At 27.6% G+C, this 16,884-nt stretch overlaps 3 protein-coding genes across 17 annotated transcripts; 2 read left to right on the top strand and 1 right to left on the bottom strand.

Moving 5' to 3' along the window:
• Positions 1 to 89: 89 nt before the first annotated feature.
• LOC124949708 (box C/D snoRNA protein 1) lies at positions 90 to 2,074 on the top strand. 2 transcript variants are annotated; one of them, XM_047495301.1, is made up of 7 exons: positions 90 to 203; positions 321 to 502; positions 578 to 669; positions 737 to 915; positions 1,034 to 1,231; positions 1,318 to 1,442; positions 1,516 to 2,074. In XM_047495301.1, the coding sequence occupies exons 1-7, from the start codon at positions 184 to 186 to the stop codon at positions 1,746 to 1,748; spliced, it is 1,029 nt and encodes a 342-aa protein (XP_047351257.1). In that variant the 5' UTR covers positions 90 to 183; the 3' UTR covers positions 1,749 to 2,074. The 2 variants fall into 2 exon arrangements, with proteins under 2 accessions (XP_047351257.1, XP_047351258.1); XM_047495302.1 differs by lacking the exon at positions 1,034 to 1,231.
• LOC124949709 (vesicle-trafficking protein SEC22b) lies at positions 1,601 to 3,960 on the bottom strand. Of its 2 annotated transcripts, none has more exons than XM_047495304.1 (6): positions 3,837 to 3,960; positions 3,613 to 3,715; positions 3,250 to 3,359; positions 3,011 to 3,171; positions 2,786 to 2,932; positions 1,601 to 2,697 (listed from the first exon to the last, which is right to left on the bottom strand). In XM_047495304.1, exons 2-6 carry the CDS (start codon positions 3,685 to 3,687, stop codon positions 2,549 to 2,551), a joined length of 642 nt encoding a protein of 213 aa, XP_047351260.1. In that variant the 5' UTR covers positions 3,688 to 3,715; positions 3,837 to 3,960; the 3' UTR covers positions 1,601 to 2,548. The 2 variants fall into 2 exon arrangements, with proteins under 2 accessions (XP_047351260.1, XP_047351259.1); XM_047495303.1 differs by having other exon boundaries at positions 3,785 to 3,870.
• A 601-nt stretch (positions 3,961 to 4,561) lies between these two features.
• Positions 4,562 to 16,520, top strand: LOC124949671 (protein transport protein Sec16A). Of its 13 annotated transcripts, none has more exons than XR_007101130.1 (20): positions 4,562 to 5,668; positions 5,778 to 6,456; positions 6,545 to 6,767; positions 6,854 to 7,279; positions 7,393 to 7,478; positions 7,548 to 7,758; positions 8,392 to 8,495; positions 8,606 to 8,762; positions 9,023 to 9,161; positions 9,229 to 9,493; positions 9,579 to 9,748; positions 9,827 to 10,411; positions 10,500 to 10,967; positions 11,206 to 11,238; positions 12,772 to 13,017; positions 13,392 to 13,770; positions 13,864 to 13,955; positions 14,795 to 14,839; positions 15,510 to 15,596; positions 16,424 to 16,520. XR_007101130.1 is itself a non-coding variant. In XM_047495181.1 (19 exons), the coding sequence occupies exons 1-19, from the start codon at positions 5,003 to 5,005 to the stop codon at positions 16,430 to 16,432; spliced, it is 5,025 nt and encodes a 1,674-aa protein (XP_047351137.1). In that variant the 5' UTR covers positions 4,562 to 5,002; the 3' UTR covers positions 16,433 to 16,520. The 13 variants fall into 13 exon arrangements, 11 of the variants coding, with proteins under 11 accessions (XP_047351137.1, XP_047351144.1, XP_047351142.1 ...); XR_007101129.1 differs by having other exon boundaries at positions 14,792 to 14,839; XM_047495181.1 differs by lacking the exon at positions 14,795 to 14,839.
• Positions 16,521 to 16,884: the final 364 nt, after the last annotated feature.

The following is a 16,884-nucleotide window of genomic DNA, read 5'->3' as shown; positions in this document are numbered from 1 at the left end:
TCAAAACAAATACTAGTGACTATAAAATAACAAAAATATTTATAAAATAAATATTTATACGTGTAATATTTATATTAGAACAATAAATAATTTTGTTTTAATCTTAAATAAAATTCTTAATTATGAGATAAATTAAATAATAAAAAAATCAAGTGGTATTGTTTTTAAAGATATATTAACAAAATGGCGACGTCCAATGTCAAGTAAGTACAAATTAGTAACGTAATAAAAATACTTATTATTAAAAAAGAGAAACAAAATTCAGAAAAAAAGTTTTATAGATTCGATTAGAGAAAGAAACAAATTATTTTTGCTTACAGATTAGAAAAATGTGAAGTGTGTAGTGCAAATAAAGCAAAATATACTTGTCCAAAATGTGAGGTTAGAACATGCTGTCTTATATGCGTAAATATTCATAAAAAAGAACTCGAATGTGATGGAATTCGAGACAGAATAAAGTTTAAACCATTATCTTCGTTTACTGATTTAGATCTCTTAAATGGTACATCATTTTATATAAATAGATTAATTGTTTCGACATACTAAATGATAAAAAGGAATGTAATGTAAATTTCAGATTATCGACTGCTTGAAGAAGTTGGTAGATCTGTTGATAAATTTAAAAAGAATCCACTAAAAAAATGCACACGAAACATTGATTTACCTGTGGTATGTTATTAATATATTTTGTATATTTTAATAAATTTAGGACTATATTCCATCTATAATACCGTAGCATTTAAACAGACTAAGGACAGGTGCTTATAACAGGAAAGTTAATTTCTATTTTATGCCACAACATTTTACTAAACATAAAAAGAATACAACATTTTTAAAATGGAAAACGAATGAACTATTTTGGAGAATAGAATGGTTATTTCCACAAGCAGATAACATAATACAGGTCACAGAAAGGTATGCATGTGTGTATATATATACCTACATACACATATGAATATATATTGAATTTTATATATATATATAAATATAATTTAGAACTACTTTATATAAACAAAATCTTTATAATCATTAGAGCCTTGGAAACAGTTCGTTTGTCAGTTCTCTTAGAGCAAGTTTTATATCCTCTCAAAGCAATGGAGGAAAAAAGTGATATTGAAAATCTAAATTTAAAATTAAGTTTAAATGATAAATTACAATTTTATCAAGCTGCTGATATAAATGGATTAAAAGTTCTTTTTAAAACTGAGAAGATAACAAAGTCTAATATTAGGTAACTAAAATATATAAATTGGGTATAATTGTATATACTATAGATTAAATATTGAATTATTTTAATAAATATGTGATACTTTTCAGATTTCATGAATTAGATATTACACTTACACTGAAGGAAAATTTAGAAAATAAAACTATAATAGAATTTCCGACATTCCATGTAGTTTTAAAAGATCATGTAGATATGTATGAAATTATAGATACAGGTAAATATTATAAGGTATTTTGTGTATTTATATTTCAATAATAAATAGATTGATCTTTCATATTTCGTTTCAGATGATGAAGAAATTTATCCTAAAAAAAACTTTGAACAAAAAAGGAGATGGTCACATAAAGACAAAGGAGAAATACAAGACATAAATAAACCTGTAAATTATTTTTTTAATACTACTTCTATAGAATCTGATGATGAAGATATTGCAAGTAATATCAAACAAAATACAGAAGATAAAAGCAGAAAGTGTAGTTTTAATATACCTAATTACGATGAATTGATTAAAACAAACTAATATTTAATATAATATTAACATTCTAGAAATAATTTTTATAATAAAAGAAAAAAAAGAAAAATAATAAAGAAGATCTATTAATTTGAACATTCTAATTTATTCGTGCATCTGCACAGGCAAAATTTAGCTATCAAATTTTGCTATTAGAATTTAAAGTTTTATTATAAATACTATCTTTTAGTAAACTGGCACAATTTGATAGAAACATTACAACATTAATAACACATACAATCAAATATTCACAAGTTTGATTGGTTCTTTTTCCATCACGTATAATATACATGTAAATATTTATATATTAGATTCCTTGTACATTACCCCCAAAATACCATAATTAATAAATAAATTATAAATTGGAATCCAACATTTTTGGAAATGTGATGAAAAAAGATTTTCATAAATTCAAGCTATAATAATGAACTTACAAAATGATAACTTATATTTAGCATATATCTTTTTCATATTTGAAACTTACATTGTAATTGTTCTGCAATTTATTTTTATTTGTATCAAAAACAAAATTAAGTCATCTTTTGTTTTCTAGTAAAATCTCTATAATTTTATTAATAATTGAATAAAAATTAATGTGTATAATACACAATATTGTGTGATGAATAAAAGCTAACAAATTTGATAATAACAACAAGTAGCCTAATTGTGTAATCCCTATATTTGAAAAATAAAATCCAATGATAGTCAAAAATCCATTTTTTACCCTCATGATAACACAGTGTATTTCTGGCTTTTAGATTTGAACAGACTTTGTTGTGAATAAACCATTTTTTTAAATTTGTGATCAACTAAAGGATAAAGAAGTATAACAGAAATACTAGAAATGCAACGAGAATAGCAACTGCTTTGACATACATAGATTTGCTATTTAAATGTGCTGCATCTTTCTTATATTTTTGTGACAGCATAGATAAATTTTGTGTTTTTGTATCCAATTCTGTAAATGATTTAAAATATAGTCATATATATAATAATATATAGTCATATTTACTCCTATAACTTTTTGTTAAAGTATATTAATTTACCTGAAAGTACAGTTCCTCTTTGTAAAACATCGTCAATATTTTGAACCATAATCCTTTGAACATCTTGTAATTGAGTGTTAAGAGCATTCATATTTCTACGTGATCTACCATCTGAGAAAACTTTTTTAGCTTTTTGAATGTAAGTATCTGTGTAAGAAAATTGATGTTACATTATGATAATATCAGATATATGATATAAATACTTTTGAAACTTTTATTACATACCAAATTCAATAAAAGCATAAGGCCTAGCAACAGTATTAACACGTTTACCATACTGAGAATGAAATTCTTGAGCTATATCTTCTAAATAACTATAAGCTATTCGTTTACTATAATTCCTTTCGCATAATACCAAATAACATACCTCATTTTCAATTAAATAACTGTTAAATAAAAAGTATTATGATATAAATATATGTATATCAAACTTTATATTATTTATTTCTTATTGATAAACTTACTGAAAAAGATATGGTCCAGTTTCTATAGTACATCTTGTAGGTGACTGTAAACCTAATTTTCTAAATAACATTTTTGCTTGATTCTGATATTCCAAAGTACTTCTTTCACTCTACACAAATGCAAAAAAAAATGAAAAATGTAATTAATTCTTTCAATTTTATGTAAATTCACAGTACCTAAGGATTATCAATATCAATTTATAAAAATTTATTTATTATTGTAATATAAAAAATATATATATATATATATATATATATATATATATATATTACATATACAAATAATACAAGTTTCAGATCATAATTAGAATAAAAAATTTCGTTAAAATGTAAAGTGACATTTCATCATAACAGATTTCTAACCTGTTCATCTTCTTGCATGGTAGCCGCCAATGGCAGACCATCTGATATTCTTGCTATCATTGTTAATAATACCATTTTAATATAAATTAATTAACAGCTCAATCTGAAACAATAATAACAACACAATATTTTATTTCTATGTTCGAAAGTTCAATATTCAACATTTATTTACGCGCAACTAATCGCGGATGTGGCCAATCCACCAACGTCCATTCGCTACCTACCACGTCAGTAATATAATTTTTCATGGACTACGTTGCACATTCTTTAACTTTCTTAATATTAGATATCTAATTAATCAGTAACGGTCATAATACATATATATATATGTATAAATGTTACAATATAATTTATACAAATATATAATAAAATTATTAAGAATCAGTAAAATAAAATAACGACAAAATGATACAAATTTAATAAACGCTAATATTTTTCCTCTTTCCTTTTGACTTTTAAGAGCGGGAAATTCGTCGATGTTATCGAATAAATGAACGAAATATTTAAAATCTATGAAATTCTTGCCTTTTACTTTTTCATTTAATCATATTCCTCACACAGCAGTATTCTCGAATCGTGCAACAGTGTAGGTTTCAAATTGCTTTAAAACAAAATGATTAGTTTCTTATCGAAAAAAACAAAAACAAATGCATTTGATTTTTAAATCTATGTATTTCTAAGCGACATCTGATCCTATTTAGTTTAAAAGAATTTTAGAAAATAAGGAATTCTATTTAATTGCTTCGTCCTATATCGCTTGAAAACTCATCGCTATGAAGCTGATAAACGAATTTTATTTAAGATGATTTATCCAAAATGGGACGAGATGTGGATTTTTAAAAACTTATATATATATATATATTGCAACGTTGCAATATTAAAACGCTTTAGCAAAAAGTATGATTTGCGACGCCTAGCGGTAGACCAAAGAAAGTTTCCATAGATGTTTCTGTAGTACGCGTCCGCCTTACGATGCGTCTACGGTTCTGCTCACGTGGAAAGTCAACGAGGAAAATTTGTGACGTGCTTAACCCACATCCACACCGATGTAAGGTATCCGTGAACACACGAATGTGTGCGTTCTTGTGATTCCCTTTATCTGGTTTTCCGTCAAAAAAGTCTGCACGAAACTGGCAAACGAATTCATAATTTTTCCCTTATGCGTGCAATATTATCCTGACGGTTGATCTTTGGTGTTCGTATAATGTATAAACTTTCTTATGGAGAGAAACACGAAAGATTATAGCTAGGTGAGTGAACGTCGAAAGGTCCATGAACGCAATGGGACCCCTTTGAATTTCACCAGCTGGTACATTGTCTCTTTTCGAGACACACGTAAATTTAATTATTACATGATCACTTTTTACAATCAAACAGCACAATTACTGGAATGTATCAACTAAATTTTTCCAATAAGCAAAAAAATAACCCAGAAAATTCAAATCAGCCGAAGGAATATTATTCTGCAGGACATTCAGAAGGGCACATACAACAAATATCTTCAGGTTATAATATTACCAGCGTTCAGAATATTGGTACTCCAGATAATATACTTATGCCAACTGCAGATTATACAAAATCCATGGAGAGTTTTCAATCTGTTGATGGTCAGTCTATTGCTACACATGAACATGCTGTCTCAAGCATGTATCAAACAAATGCCAATAAAGTTGCTGATAATGCATCACAAAATATGTATGATCAGTGGTATAATAATAATGCTATACCACCACCGATCGAAAATTCATGGTTCTCAAAAGATAATATACGTGGAACAAAACAATGGCCTGAACAAATTGTTGAAAATTACGAAAATATTCAACAGCCTTCTGAGTTTGTTAATTTAGAAGTTGTTATTCCTGCACTAGAAGAACGTGACATTTATGGATCTCGAGATTCTATTAATAGGGAAACATTAGATAATGATCCTAAAGCTGTTGTAAATGTTCAAAAAGAAACAATTAATGTACGTGAATATAGACAAGAAGTGAATAATGTTGAGGTTCCTTCTATACAACAGCACACACAAAGTCATCGATCTTTACAACAGGACCAAGTATGTTTGTTTTATATATTACAATATTTTTTGTATATATTAATAATATGATGATCTGTCAAAATATACATTAATCATTTTTATTGTAATTAATAAATTTTGTTTTTAGGCTCTAAACAATTATGAATTTGCATCGAATGATAGAAACACATTTTTAGAAACTGGAGAATTAACAGATTCTCATCCTGATCATGAATTATCTCCACCAAATCAGGATGATGAAAACGATGAAGTCCCTAATGATATCCCTTTTCTACGTGAAGTTCCTGGTCAATCTAGTTCTATTGATCTTAGAAATGATAGAAATGATCCTGCAGGACAAGAACAATATATACAATCTGTCCAGCGTCTTTCAGATCCAAGAAGAAATGATCCTTCTGGACAAGAACAAGGGCTTCAAATTAGAAATATATCTGATAGATCTGAACGTCGAGATGTCCCACCTGGCCAAGAAAGAAGTATATCTTCTCTTTCTCGGAGTGAATCAGATACATTAGAACGTCAAAATGATCCTTCTGGCAGAGAACGTTCTTTGCCTCCACAACAGTCTAGAAATGATCCATCGGGAGAAGAGAGATACCAGGTACAATCTCAAATAATGCTTGAATCAAGTGAAATACGTGAAATACCTGGAAGAGGCAATGAACCTGAAGAAGTTACTCAACAATCAGATGGAGGACTTAGACAAATTCCAGGAGGTGCATCTCCTAACGAAACCATTCAATCTTCAGATGATAGATCTGCAGGACGAGTAGTTACAGGTTCTCAAGAGTTTCCTTTGTCCATTCGTAAGGATATATAAATAATTTTTACAATCATATATATGTTGAATATTTAATTGTTGAAGTTCTCGCATTTTTTAAATTAATATTTTAGCCTCTATTTCGGATCAAGCAACTGATTCAAGAAATAAACGAGAGGAAGCAGTTGGAGCATCCGAAGGTGGTAATCAAAGTGTTCAAGTACCATCAGTACGTAAAGATTCTTATGAAAATGAAGATGATGAAGGATCTGGAAACAGTAGGGAAGATAGTAGAGAAAGACATAGAGATGCCAGTCCTGAGCGCAGACGTTATGATTATGATAGAAAAAATACATAGTGAGTTATGTTAATATATAAATTAATTAAATATTTATGATATTAAAGTATAAAAAATTATTAATAAAAAAATAAATTTACTGCAGTTACGATCGTGAGCGTGAGTATGATGATGATTATTATTACGAACGTCGACGTGGAGTAGATAATGAAAGACCATATAATGATTTCGAACGTCGAGATCTTTCTTATAGAGATGACGATCGTAAACATCATAGTCGTGATGATTTGGATCGTCATCCGAGGGATGAAATTGAAAGAAGAAATAGAGTTAAAGATGATTCAGATGATAGAGATGGACGAAGAAGGCAAGATGATCGTAGGAGAGATAGAGGCGATGATCCACGTAGAAGGGAAAGAGAAATTAGAGATTATGATTTGAGATATACTAGAGATAGAGAATACGTCGGTCGCGATAGAAGAAGGGACGAGAGACGACCTAGAAGATACGATGATTATGATATTAGAGACCCATACAGAAGGGAATATTATGAAGATCCTTACAGTAGAAGGTATTTAAAAAAAAAAAAAAATATATATATATATATATATACACATCTCATTACTATATTTTTAATACTAATATAAAAAATTTACATTAGTTTGTAAATAAAAATATTTTCAGTTCTAGACCTTCTAGCAGATCTTCTTATAATGATAGAGATAGGGAATACTACATGCGTTCTAGAGATCCTTATTATGCTTACAATGGTAAGTTCTATTAAAGTAGAATAGGAAACATGTTTATAAGAAAAATATACGACGTCTAATTTTTTTCAGGATATGGTGGATATGACTATAATGCTCATTATGGTAACAATTATTACGCATATCTCGAGAATTTACGTCGTACCAATCCTGCTGCTTATGCAGAATGGTATCATAAATATTATGCCAGCCAGCATCCACAGCAACACATATCTAGAGGTGTTAGTAATTATCCAGAGGATAGAGCTAGTGTACATTCAGGACGCAGTTCTTGTGAGGAACGGTAAGCATTATTGATTAATCCATTGAATTCAATGAATGTATAATAACTAAATGCATAAACAGAAATTCTAAATCTTATGAAAGTCTTAATCTTATAATATATCAGATTTTTTACAAATCCAAGTGCATGCTTCCATTCACCAAACAAAGCTCTATACGTTTCATATTTTGGTTATCCTGAATGGGGGAAGAGTTTTCCACAGAGAAGAACTTCTAGTCACAATTTGAATAGGTGAGACCGAGAGACTTATTTCTCTCGGTTTAGTATTAATATTTGTCAAAATGTATAGAATGTATTATTAGATATCTAAAATAAATTGTAGTCTGTAATGATAACAGTTAGAATCCTTTATCAATATAAATATCATGTTACACAAACATCTAAGAATTAAATATTAGTAGATATTTTGTGAGAAGGTTTCTTTAATTTTAGCTTAGAATATTTGTTCTTTGTCAAATGATATTTATATGTTTTAGCTTGAAATTAATGCTTTCAATAGGTTTTGTATTTTTTATAATGTGAAGTATGTATATTGTGTACACTGCAGTTTATATATTTTATGTATTTCTTTTTCTTTTTAAATAATGAAAAATATTATGAAAGATATAACAACACATTAGGTATTATTTTTAGAACCACTGGAGATAAACGAACCTTAGCTCATATGTCACAGTTTGAAGACTCAACAACATCTGCACGACTAACACCAACAAAATATTCCACTTGCCATGTATATGGTAAAGTTTCTATATTATTTTTGTAGTTCAGATATTGTATCAGTACTTATCAATTGTTTAGGTATATAATGTATTTCATTATTTCTATTAACAATATATCTTTTTCTCAGGATCTTTTTCTGTTGGATCACTTATACATGTTCAGCCAAGTTATCCAGCTGATGGTGAAAGGGCTAAAGTGGACATTTTACGAGTGGACAATTTATTCTTACATGATCCTGTTGCACGTGACTTACGTGCCTATCCGGGACCTCTAATTAAACAAGTGTAATTAACAACATTACAATTTAAGCATGTATATCTATAGTTAATTTAATACTTTCTATTTCGATGGAATCTTGCATGAATTATAATTTTAAATAATTACATTATTGAAAAAAAGAGCACATATTTGATATGTAAGCGTGTTCAATTCCATTATAATAGTAGCAATCACAAAATTATACATAATTATTTTTAAATGTTTAATTATTGTTTTAATTACATATAAAACAATAAGTTAATGAATTATGATATTTATTTTACAGAGGAGTCACGCACAAAAAAACGATAATTAAATACTGCGAAAATAAAATTAAAAATGCAACAGCGAATGATGATATGATTGATCGTGCTTCTTATATACTTTTGTATGAATTGATGATTATGCTAATCCAACAAAATGGCGTAAGTAATTTTTATGAAAAGAATAATTATTTGAAAAAAATTTTATCTAATTATAATCCATTTTCAGAATGTTGTCGGTGTTGATATAGCAGCACTTTTACTTAGAAATAAAGATGCTTATCCTTATGATGTAAATAAGCAAAAGCTGCAAGATACAGGAAGAAGAGAGTCTGTGATGTCACAACGATCTGGAATAAGTGTAAATGGGAACAATCAGGATATTCCAGTAACTGCTGAAAAAGTTGAAAGTACTAAACAACAGAAAACTGTAGAACAAATGACAGATGAATTTAGAAATACACTTCTTTATGGATTAGTTCAAGAAGCATTAGGTATATATATTCATGTATATTATCATTTATATACATTCTGTTAGCATAAATTTAGTTATTAACATAAATCTATAATATTCTGCAGAATATGCTATGACTGAAGGACTATGGGGACATGCATTATTTTTAGCTAGCAAATTGGATAAGCGTACCTATGCTTCAGTAATGACACGATTTGCAAATAGTCTATTACCTTCTGATCCATTACAGACATTATATCAGTTGCATTCTGGTCGCATACCAGCTATTGTAACAGTAAGGATTTACTGTTTTTGATATAATTAAATTACATATATAAGATAATTAATACATTGATTTCTATTTGGCTGATAGTGTGTAGCAGATCCACGATGGGACGACTGGAGACCTCACTTAGCTATGATTATTTCAAATACATCTACTAATCCTGAAATTAATCGGCGATCAATAACAACACTTGGAGATACACTTTTTGCGAGAGGGGATATCTATGCGGCTCATTTTTGTTACATTCTGGCACAAGTTGATTTTAGTGCATATGGAATAAATTCAGCAAAACTTGTTCTTATTGGTTCTAATCATCACAAGCCGTATTCTGAATTTATGACAACAGAAGCTGTTATGCTAACAGAAATTTATGAATATGCTCGTAATCTTAGCGAGCCTGGTTTTACTTCGGTAGATCTCCAAACTTTTAAATTTGATCTGGCAGTTAAAATGGTTGATTATGGCCTAATAGAGAAAGCCTTACTTTATATAGAACAAATTGCAGTAAACATTTTTAATGAACCTTCAAAATATAAAAAGTCTTTTATTACGGCAGTTTATGCTTTGGGTGATAAAATCAAATATCATGATCCTGTTTGCAAAGATTCTACTGAAGATGCTACTAATCTTACTTGGTTAAATAACTTAGCAGAAATTGTAAATAAATATCAGGTAATATCTTATATTATATTATTTTAATTGGCAAAATTGTAGTATTAATAACAATATTTGGAAATAATAATTTTTTATGATGTTATAGATTGGAGAAATTGTTGAAGGTGATGCATATGAATCGCAAATTAATGCAGATGGACAAAATAATTTACAAAGTCAAGAAACCCATGACATTAAATTACAATCACAGCAACAACAAATACAACAACAGTGGGTTACTAAACAAACTGAGTACAAAGATGGACCAACATCTATGGTAGATGTTACAGCCCCAGATATGCAATCAGATTGGGAACCATTATCATTGCCGTCAAATATACAACAAGATACATATGATCAATCTACACAATATATACATAATAATGAAAGTAATCAATATCAACAATCTCAGCAACAAGATTACTGGAACCAACAACAAACATATTATCAAAATAATTTTGGCAGAAACGGTGGTACATCTCCTAGTTGGCAGCAACAATCTACTCATGCTCAATATACAGATGATCAGCCTGACATTGATAATTCTCAACAACAGGAAAAATGGAACTATGAGGTAAACTGAATATTTATTAATAATATTTTATAAGATACATATATAAATGCATTTTTAATGTAATCATTTCCCATACATGTAATATTGGTATATCATACAACTATAACTTATTCTATTTCTATTTGTGTTTGTCCATTTTGGGAAGCTTTTATTTCCTAATTTTAAATATTAATGCTTTAACTAAAATAAATTAGGATTATAATATCTTATCTCTTTCTTAATGCTTGCATATGGACAGGCGGAAAGAGAAGAAAAAACATCTACTCCTGAAGTAAGTAATTATACGCTTACTCTGGGTAATAATCTCAATTCTGAATGGCCATTGGATGGCAAGAATAATAGCACCTTACGTCGCCGTAAAGTACTGACTACATTAAATTCCTGCGCTTCTTCTGAAACATCTGTTTTAGACAGTATATCACAGTATAATTCTACAATGGTTTCAAGTTTTCATACTCTTGCAAACTCTGAAATTAATGTCGAAAAATCTAAAAAATTTATTAAGTATCCTAAAATATCTGCTGCATATCCAAAACTTTTACATGATAATAAAATTCATCCAAAAAATATACCAAAATCAAAGAAAATTGATCCTAAATATGTTAAGCCACCTTCTTCACAACCTCCTGTTTTTTTGAAATGTAAAGTAAAGAAACAGACTATAGTTAATACAAGTGAAGAAGCATCAAATCAAAAAATTAAAACGAATTCTCAAAAAACAGATTTAGATATCCAGTTTGATATTGCACAATTTCATCCTTTCAATGATCCATCTGATCCATTGTCAGAAAGCATAAATATAAGCAATAACAATAACAGTAACAACAACAACAACAATAATAATAATAATAATAATAATAATAATAATAATAATAATAATAATGGTCAAACATTAGAACAGTACTGCACTTTTGAAGAGAAAAAAGTTGTAAGAGTGGCACCTCACATTAGAAGAAAAGATGTAATTTGTGATACAGTAGATGCATGGTCATATTCTAATAGTAAAGATCTATCTCATTACAAACCATTAATATTTAGAGGAACTTATCCAATAGATGTACCAATTTCATCTGAAAACAAGCATTATTCATTAACAGATACAGATTTTGTACAGGAACATATTTCTATAAATTATGATATTGATGTTCCTACGTATTGTGAATAGGATATATAATACAAACAAAATATTTAGTGTATTTCTTATAAATACTTTCATGCCATTTCTATATAATACAATGAAATAGTGTTGTTAATTATATTGCGCAGTGTCGTTGCTATTATAAGTTTTTATATAAGAATGTCATCATTATTTAGTACTATTTTATGTGTGAACAATTTGTACAAAAAATATTTTAAAATATTTTGTTAGAAGTTGCATTATACTATAGTTTATGTATTCGTTATCACACAATGTGTGTATATATATATATAATATATTTTATATATATATATATAAAATATATATGAACACACAAATATGTTATTATGGTAAGCAGAAAATAAAAATTATTGTGTTATGTGATATCATTGTGTTTTTAAGCATTTATATTTGCCTTTATTCTTTATTAAAAAATGATATATTTGTGTTTCTAAATATTATTATTATATTATTAATCTAAGTAATATAAATAATTTATTTTTCATTGATAAACATATATCAAATATGAAAAATAATATTTTATTGTTATTCATCATATAAATAACAAATTGCAATACTTATGCAAATAATTACTTATACATTAATTTATACATAATGGATTTCAAAGAATAAATTTGCGATTATGACTTATATATTTTATTTCAGCCAATGCAACCAGCAATTTCTATGACATCTTCTACGGGTAAACAATATGATCCATTAGAAGAGTTAGACGCCTTAGAAACACCAAGACAAACTGCTAAATCTACAACAGAAACTAAGAAGACATCTGAAAAAAATACTGAAAAGAAACCGCCTAATGGAGGTAGTTCATGGTTTGGAGGTCTGTTCAGTAAATTAGCTCCAAAACCACGTAATCAAATGATACTACCAGATGACAGTAATCCTACGGTAACGTATCTATGATATATTCTTTCTTTTTTTTGTTTTTCGTTTTTTTTTTTTATAATAGAAAAATTACAATAGATAATTTTATGTTTTATATAACAAAGGGCTTAGGCGGATTTTTGTGGTAATTGATCATCAGTGATCAAATGGAAGATAAACAGGCCAGTATTATTTGGCTTTGATAGAATGATTGATTAATTACTAACTTTGTCATTGTTTATTTATCAGTAGAGATTGCATTGTTTACGTGTGGAATATTGCAAGATTTAAACTACATAAGCCCTATGTATTATTAAGTAATAAAAGTTATATACTACAGCATGTTCCATCTGAATAAATAACATACACACACTTAATACAAATACTTTCATTTACAGATTGTTTGGGATCCTGTTGCAAAAAAATGGATGAATAAAGATGAAGATGCAGATACTAGTTCAGCAGCTTTGCCTCCACCACCAAAAGCAACTGATATGGGTATTAAACCATCATCAACTGAACAAGTTACTGTACCTCAACCCCCTATACATAATAAACAATCTAAAGAAGCAATGAACATAAATGGTTCTAAAGTACACGCTAATTACAATATGTTCAAATTGCAAAAAGGAAGAAATATGCGTGCCAATTATATAGATGTAATGAATCCAAACGGTGGGAAAAGCAGTACAGCTTCACCAAATGTACCAACACCTGCAACATCTCCATTTGTACCTATGGCTGTATCATCTCCTCAGTTATTCATTCCTGCACCAGGTAAAAATGAAAATTAATATATAATAATATATGAGAATTGGAAAAATTAATGAGTTGAATGATAAAAATACATTTTATTATTTTATATTGTAGTAAATGATCCGAGTGCACCTGTCGATTTTTTAACACCAGCTCCAGCACCAAGTATACCTGCTACACATCCTAATGAAAATGTAACTCAAGGAGTAAGTTAGATCTACAATATTTACATTTCTAGATTTAATTTCTACAAGTTATTTTAATAGTTATAACACATATACAACAATAACAGTACAGTTTCATACAAATTTTCCATCTTAAACAGTTTCTATCTGAAACACAACATACACAAAATACTTTTTCTTGCCGTTGCGTTTTGGCTGCAGTATGCTGGTATGCAGCTTAGTTTTTTATTTAAATCTTCTCGGAACTGTAATGTTAAGACACTTAAACATCCTTTTCTTTTCCTTTTCTTTAGAAATTATTTTGTCTTAAATGAGCTAAAATCAGTCCTAACTTTACCTTAGACCTGTATATTTGTATCTATGCATAAACGGAGCAATAATGATTATAAACAAAAAATGAAAAGTAGTAATTAATATTAATATCATATATTTCTTTGATTGAAATTTAATGTAAGTTTTATATACTTCTTGAAAGTTAGAATAAAAGAAATCATTAGAGCTCTGTATAAATGTGTTAATTTCTTTTGTTCTTTAACCTTTCCTTTTGATTGTCCAATTACAAAACAAATAATTTTATCATTTCTCTTTTTTTATTTAATTAAATTAAAGTAAATAAGACATACAGTAATATGGAGAAAGTTGAATTTTAACAAAAGAGTATCAGGATACTTAGCATTATGTCTTCTTAAAATTATTTTTTGTCGATTAGAAAAACATACGATCGAAAAACGATCTATTGTTTCAATAATCATATTGTAGGGCAAAAATATTTGATCAGACTTTAAAATTTTCCAATAGAATATTTTCTTGTTTGTATATGTGTTTAATCTATCTCTCTTTTTGTTTCCTTTTGCAAGCAGTCGGGGAGGCAGAATGATGTAGCCAAATAATAATTGTTGCTGATAGTAAGAATATCCATTTTATTAATTTTGAGTTATTTCATACCTAACACGCATGCCTTGCTACAATTGCTTACTGTTCGTTTATAATATTGGGTGCTTTTTTCATAATTTATTTTCTTTGTATACTTAAGATTTAAAATTCTTGACAGAACTGTAATATAATAAGTTTGTTTATTTTCTATTTCCTATTGTTATGTTAGTTTATTTAGTGTACATTTTCGTCTGTTTTTTTCATTTATATTAGATATTAATCGATCAAATTTATATTTTATTTCATTATTAATTTCCTTTGCACGTACCTAAATAAATGTAAATATTTGACATAAAGCATATTGCAATAATACGAGTAAAATAATTAGCATACAAATGTTTTATTATTAGTGCATGTTTACCTTTCAATAGTAAGTAATCTTATATTCCACAATGTAATGAATTGATAAATATTATGAATTCTTATCCAAAATTGTTGTAAATAATCTTTTCTTTTAATTATAATCTCATTAAAACCAATCTATTGAAGGGTTGTTAACAAAAACATTTAAAAAGATATTACATGACATATTTTCTAAAATAGTAATAATGTGCATAATATAAAGTAAATATATATGATACTTAATATTATGACAAGTATTGGTTAGTGAGACAACATTATTATGTTGTATATGGCATATAGCTCTCTCGATGGAGCTCAACCAGCTCATTATCGCGAGAGGTGCAGAGCTACACAATGAGGGATCCGCGTTTTCTCCAAAGGAATAAGGTAATACTACAATACACTAACTTTACACAGTTATGAAAGTTTGTCTATATCAAAATGTTTCAAACAATTATAATTATATTTACATTAAATGTTAATATATAAAGTTTAATACGAGTCCTTTTTAACCTCTTGTATCAAATATAATTCTTTAATGTTATAACACAAATAAGTTACAGCAATAGAGATTCATCTTTTCTACTTATTATAAAAGTTATGTAGATATATCATTTCTATTTCATAAAATAATCTGCAAAGCTTTGGGAAAGTTTGGTGGAGGATGTATAATTGGTTTTTATCTTGCAATGTATGTTTATGCGTTAAGCAATATATAATTTTAATTTTACTGCTTTGTATTACTATTTTGCACATATATTATCTTATATAGATAACATTCTAAAACAAATAGAAAATCTTCATTTTTCATATTTTTGTACTATGTTGTAAATAAACTCAAAAGTAAAACTAATGCGCATTAATACGTTCGGCGCCATTTTCAAATTATCTATTATATATTATCCATTTATTTTCATAGTTTTTATAATAATAAATATACTCTGGAGCAGAAATAATTCTTTAGATTATATGAACTTTTTTTTTTTATATTAATATAAATAAACTTTAATTTATAAAAGAATAAAAATATACATGATTCATCAATGTAGAACTGTATTTTAATATAAAGCAAACAATTTTGATACATGACACCGAACGTATTAAAAATAATAAACGATTTATTTAATTTAGCATAATTATACAAATTTTCATTTTTAAAGGTTTATTTTGAAGTGTCTAATTTAAATTATATTAAAAGGATTGTTATTTTTAAGGACCAATGAACAAACCTGGTAATGTCAAGGATCGTGTAACGAAGAATGTGCAACATACTGGATCTTCTCCATGATAAGTTCGATTACATATTTTTATCAGAATAATTGTTAATTAAATGAATTTCTTGTGTCTCATATAAATTGAATTAATTACATAAAGTGTATATTATTGGTGTATGGCTAGCTAAAACTCTGTCTACATAGATTTTTAACTTAGATTTCGAATCGATCCATTTTTACTAGCAAAATAATCAGGAATTATGAAATTCGTAAATGTTCGAATTATGAAATTCGTAAATATTCGAATTTCATTATAGATAGAAGATTTAGGAAAAGATTCAGAACTATTATAAGTGTAGTTAATAAAATAACAAAAATTCTAGCAATTATTTTTTACTTAAGAGTTGAGACATTCTGACAACTAGTGAACAATATAGTATCTTCTTAATTATATAAGATTT

This window comes from Vespa velutina, chromosome 6, assembly GCF_912470025.1.
Source record: "Vespa velutina chromosome 6, iVesVel2.1, whole genome shotgun sequence".
Classification (NCBI taxonomy): Eukaryota; Metazoa; Arthropoda; class Insecta; order Hymenoptera; family Vespidae; genus Vespa; species Vespa velutina.
Note: the sequence above shows the minus strand (reverse complement) of the source record. Positions and strands in the feature narration are given on the sequence as shown.

Bases quoted from the DNA above. Each gene is read 5' to 3' on its own strand.
- LOC124949708 (XM_047495301.1), top strand. From the start codon at position 184: ATGGCGACGTCCAATGTCAA. The intron at 670-736 runs GTATGTTATTAA...ATAATACCGTAG, and splicing joins GAAACATTGATTTACCTGTG to CATTTAAACAGACTAAGGAC. The intron at 1,232-1,317 runs GTAACTAAAATA...GATACTTTTCAG, and splicing joins ATAACAAAGTCTAATATTAG to ATTTCATGAATTAGATATTA.
- LOC124949671 (XM_047495180.1), top strand. From the start codon at position 5,003: ATGTATCAACTAAATTTTTCCAATAAGCAAAAAAATAACCCAGAAAAT. The intron at 8,496-8,605 runs GTAAAGTTTCTA...TCTTTTTCTCAG, and splicing joins TTCCACTTGCCATGTATATG to GATCTTTTTCTGTTGGATCA. The intron at 8,763-9,022 runs GTAATTAACAAC...TTTATTTTACAG, and splicing joins GGACCTCTAATTAAACAAGT to AGGAGTCACGCACAAAAAAA.
- LOC124949709 (XM_047495304.1), bottom strand. From the start codon at position 3,687: ATGGTATTATTAACAATGATAGCAAGAATATCAGATGGTCTGCCATTG. The intron at 3,360-3,612 runs GTTAGAAATCTG...GCATTTGTGTAG, and splicing joins CCATGCAAGAAGATGAACAG to AGTGAAAGAAGTACTTTGGA. The intron at 2,933-3,010 runs GTATGTAATAAA...TTTCTTACACAG, and splicing joins TTATGCTTTTATTGAATTTG to ATACTTACATTCAAAAAGCT.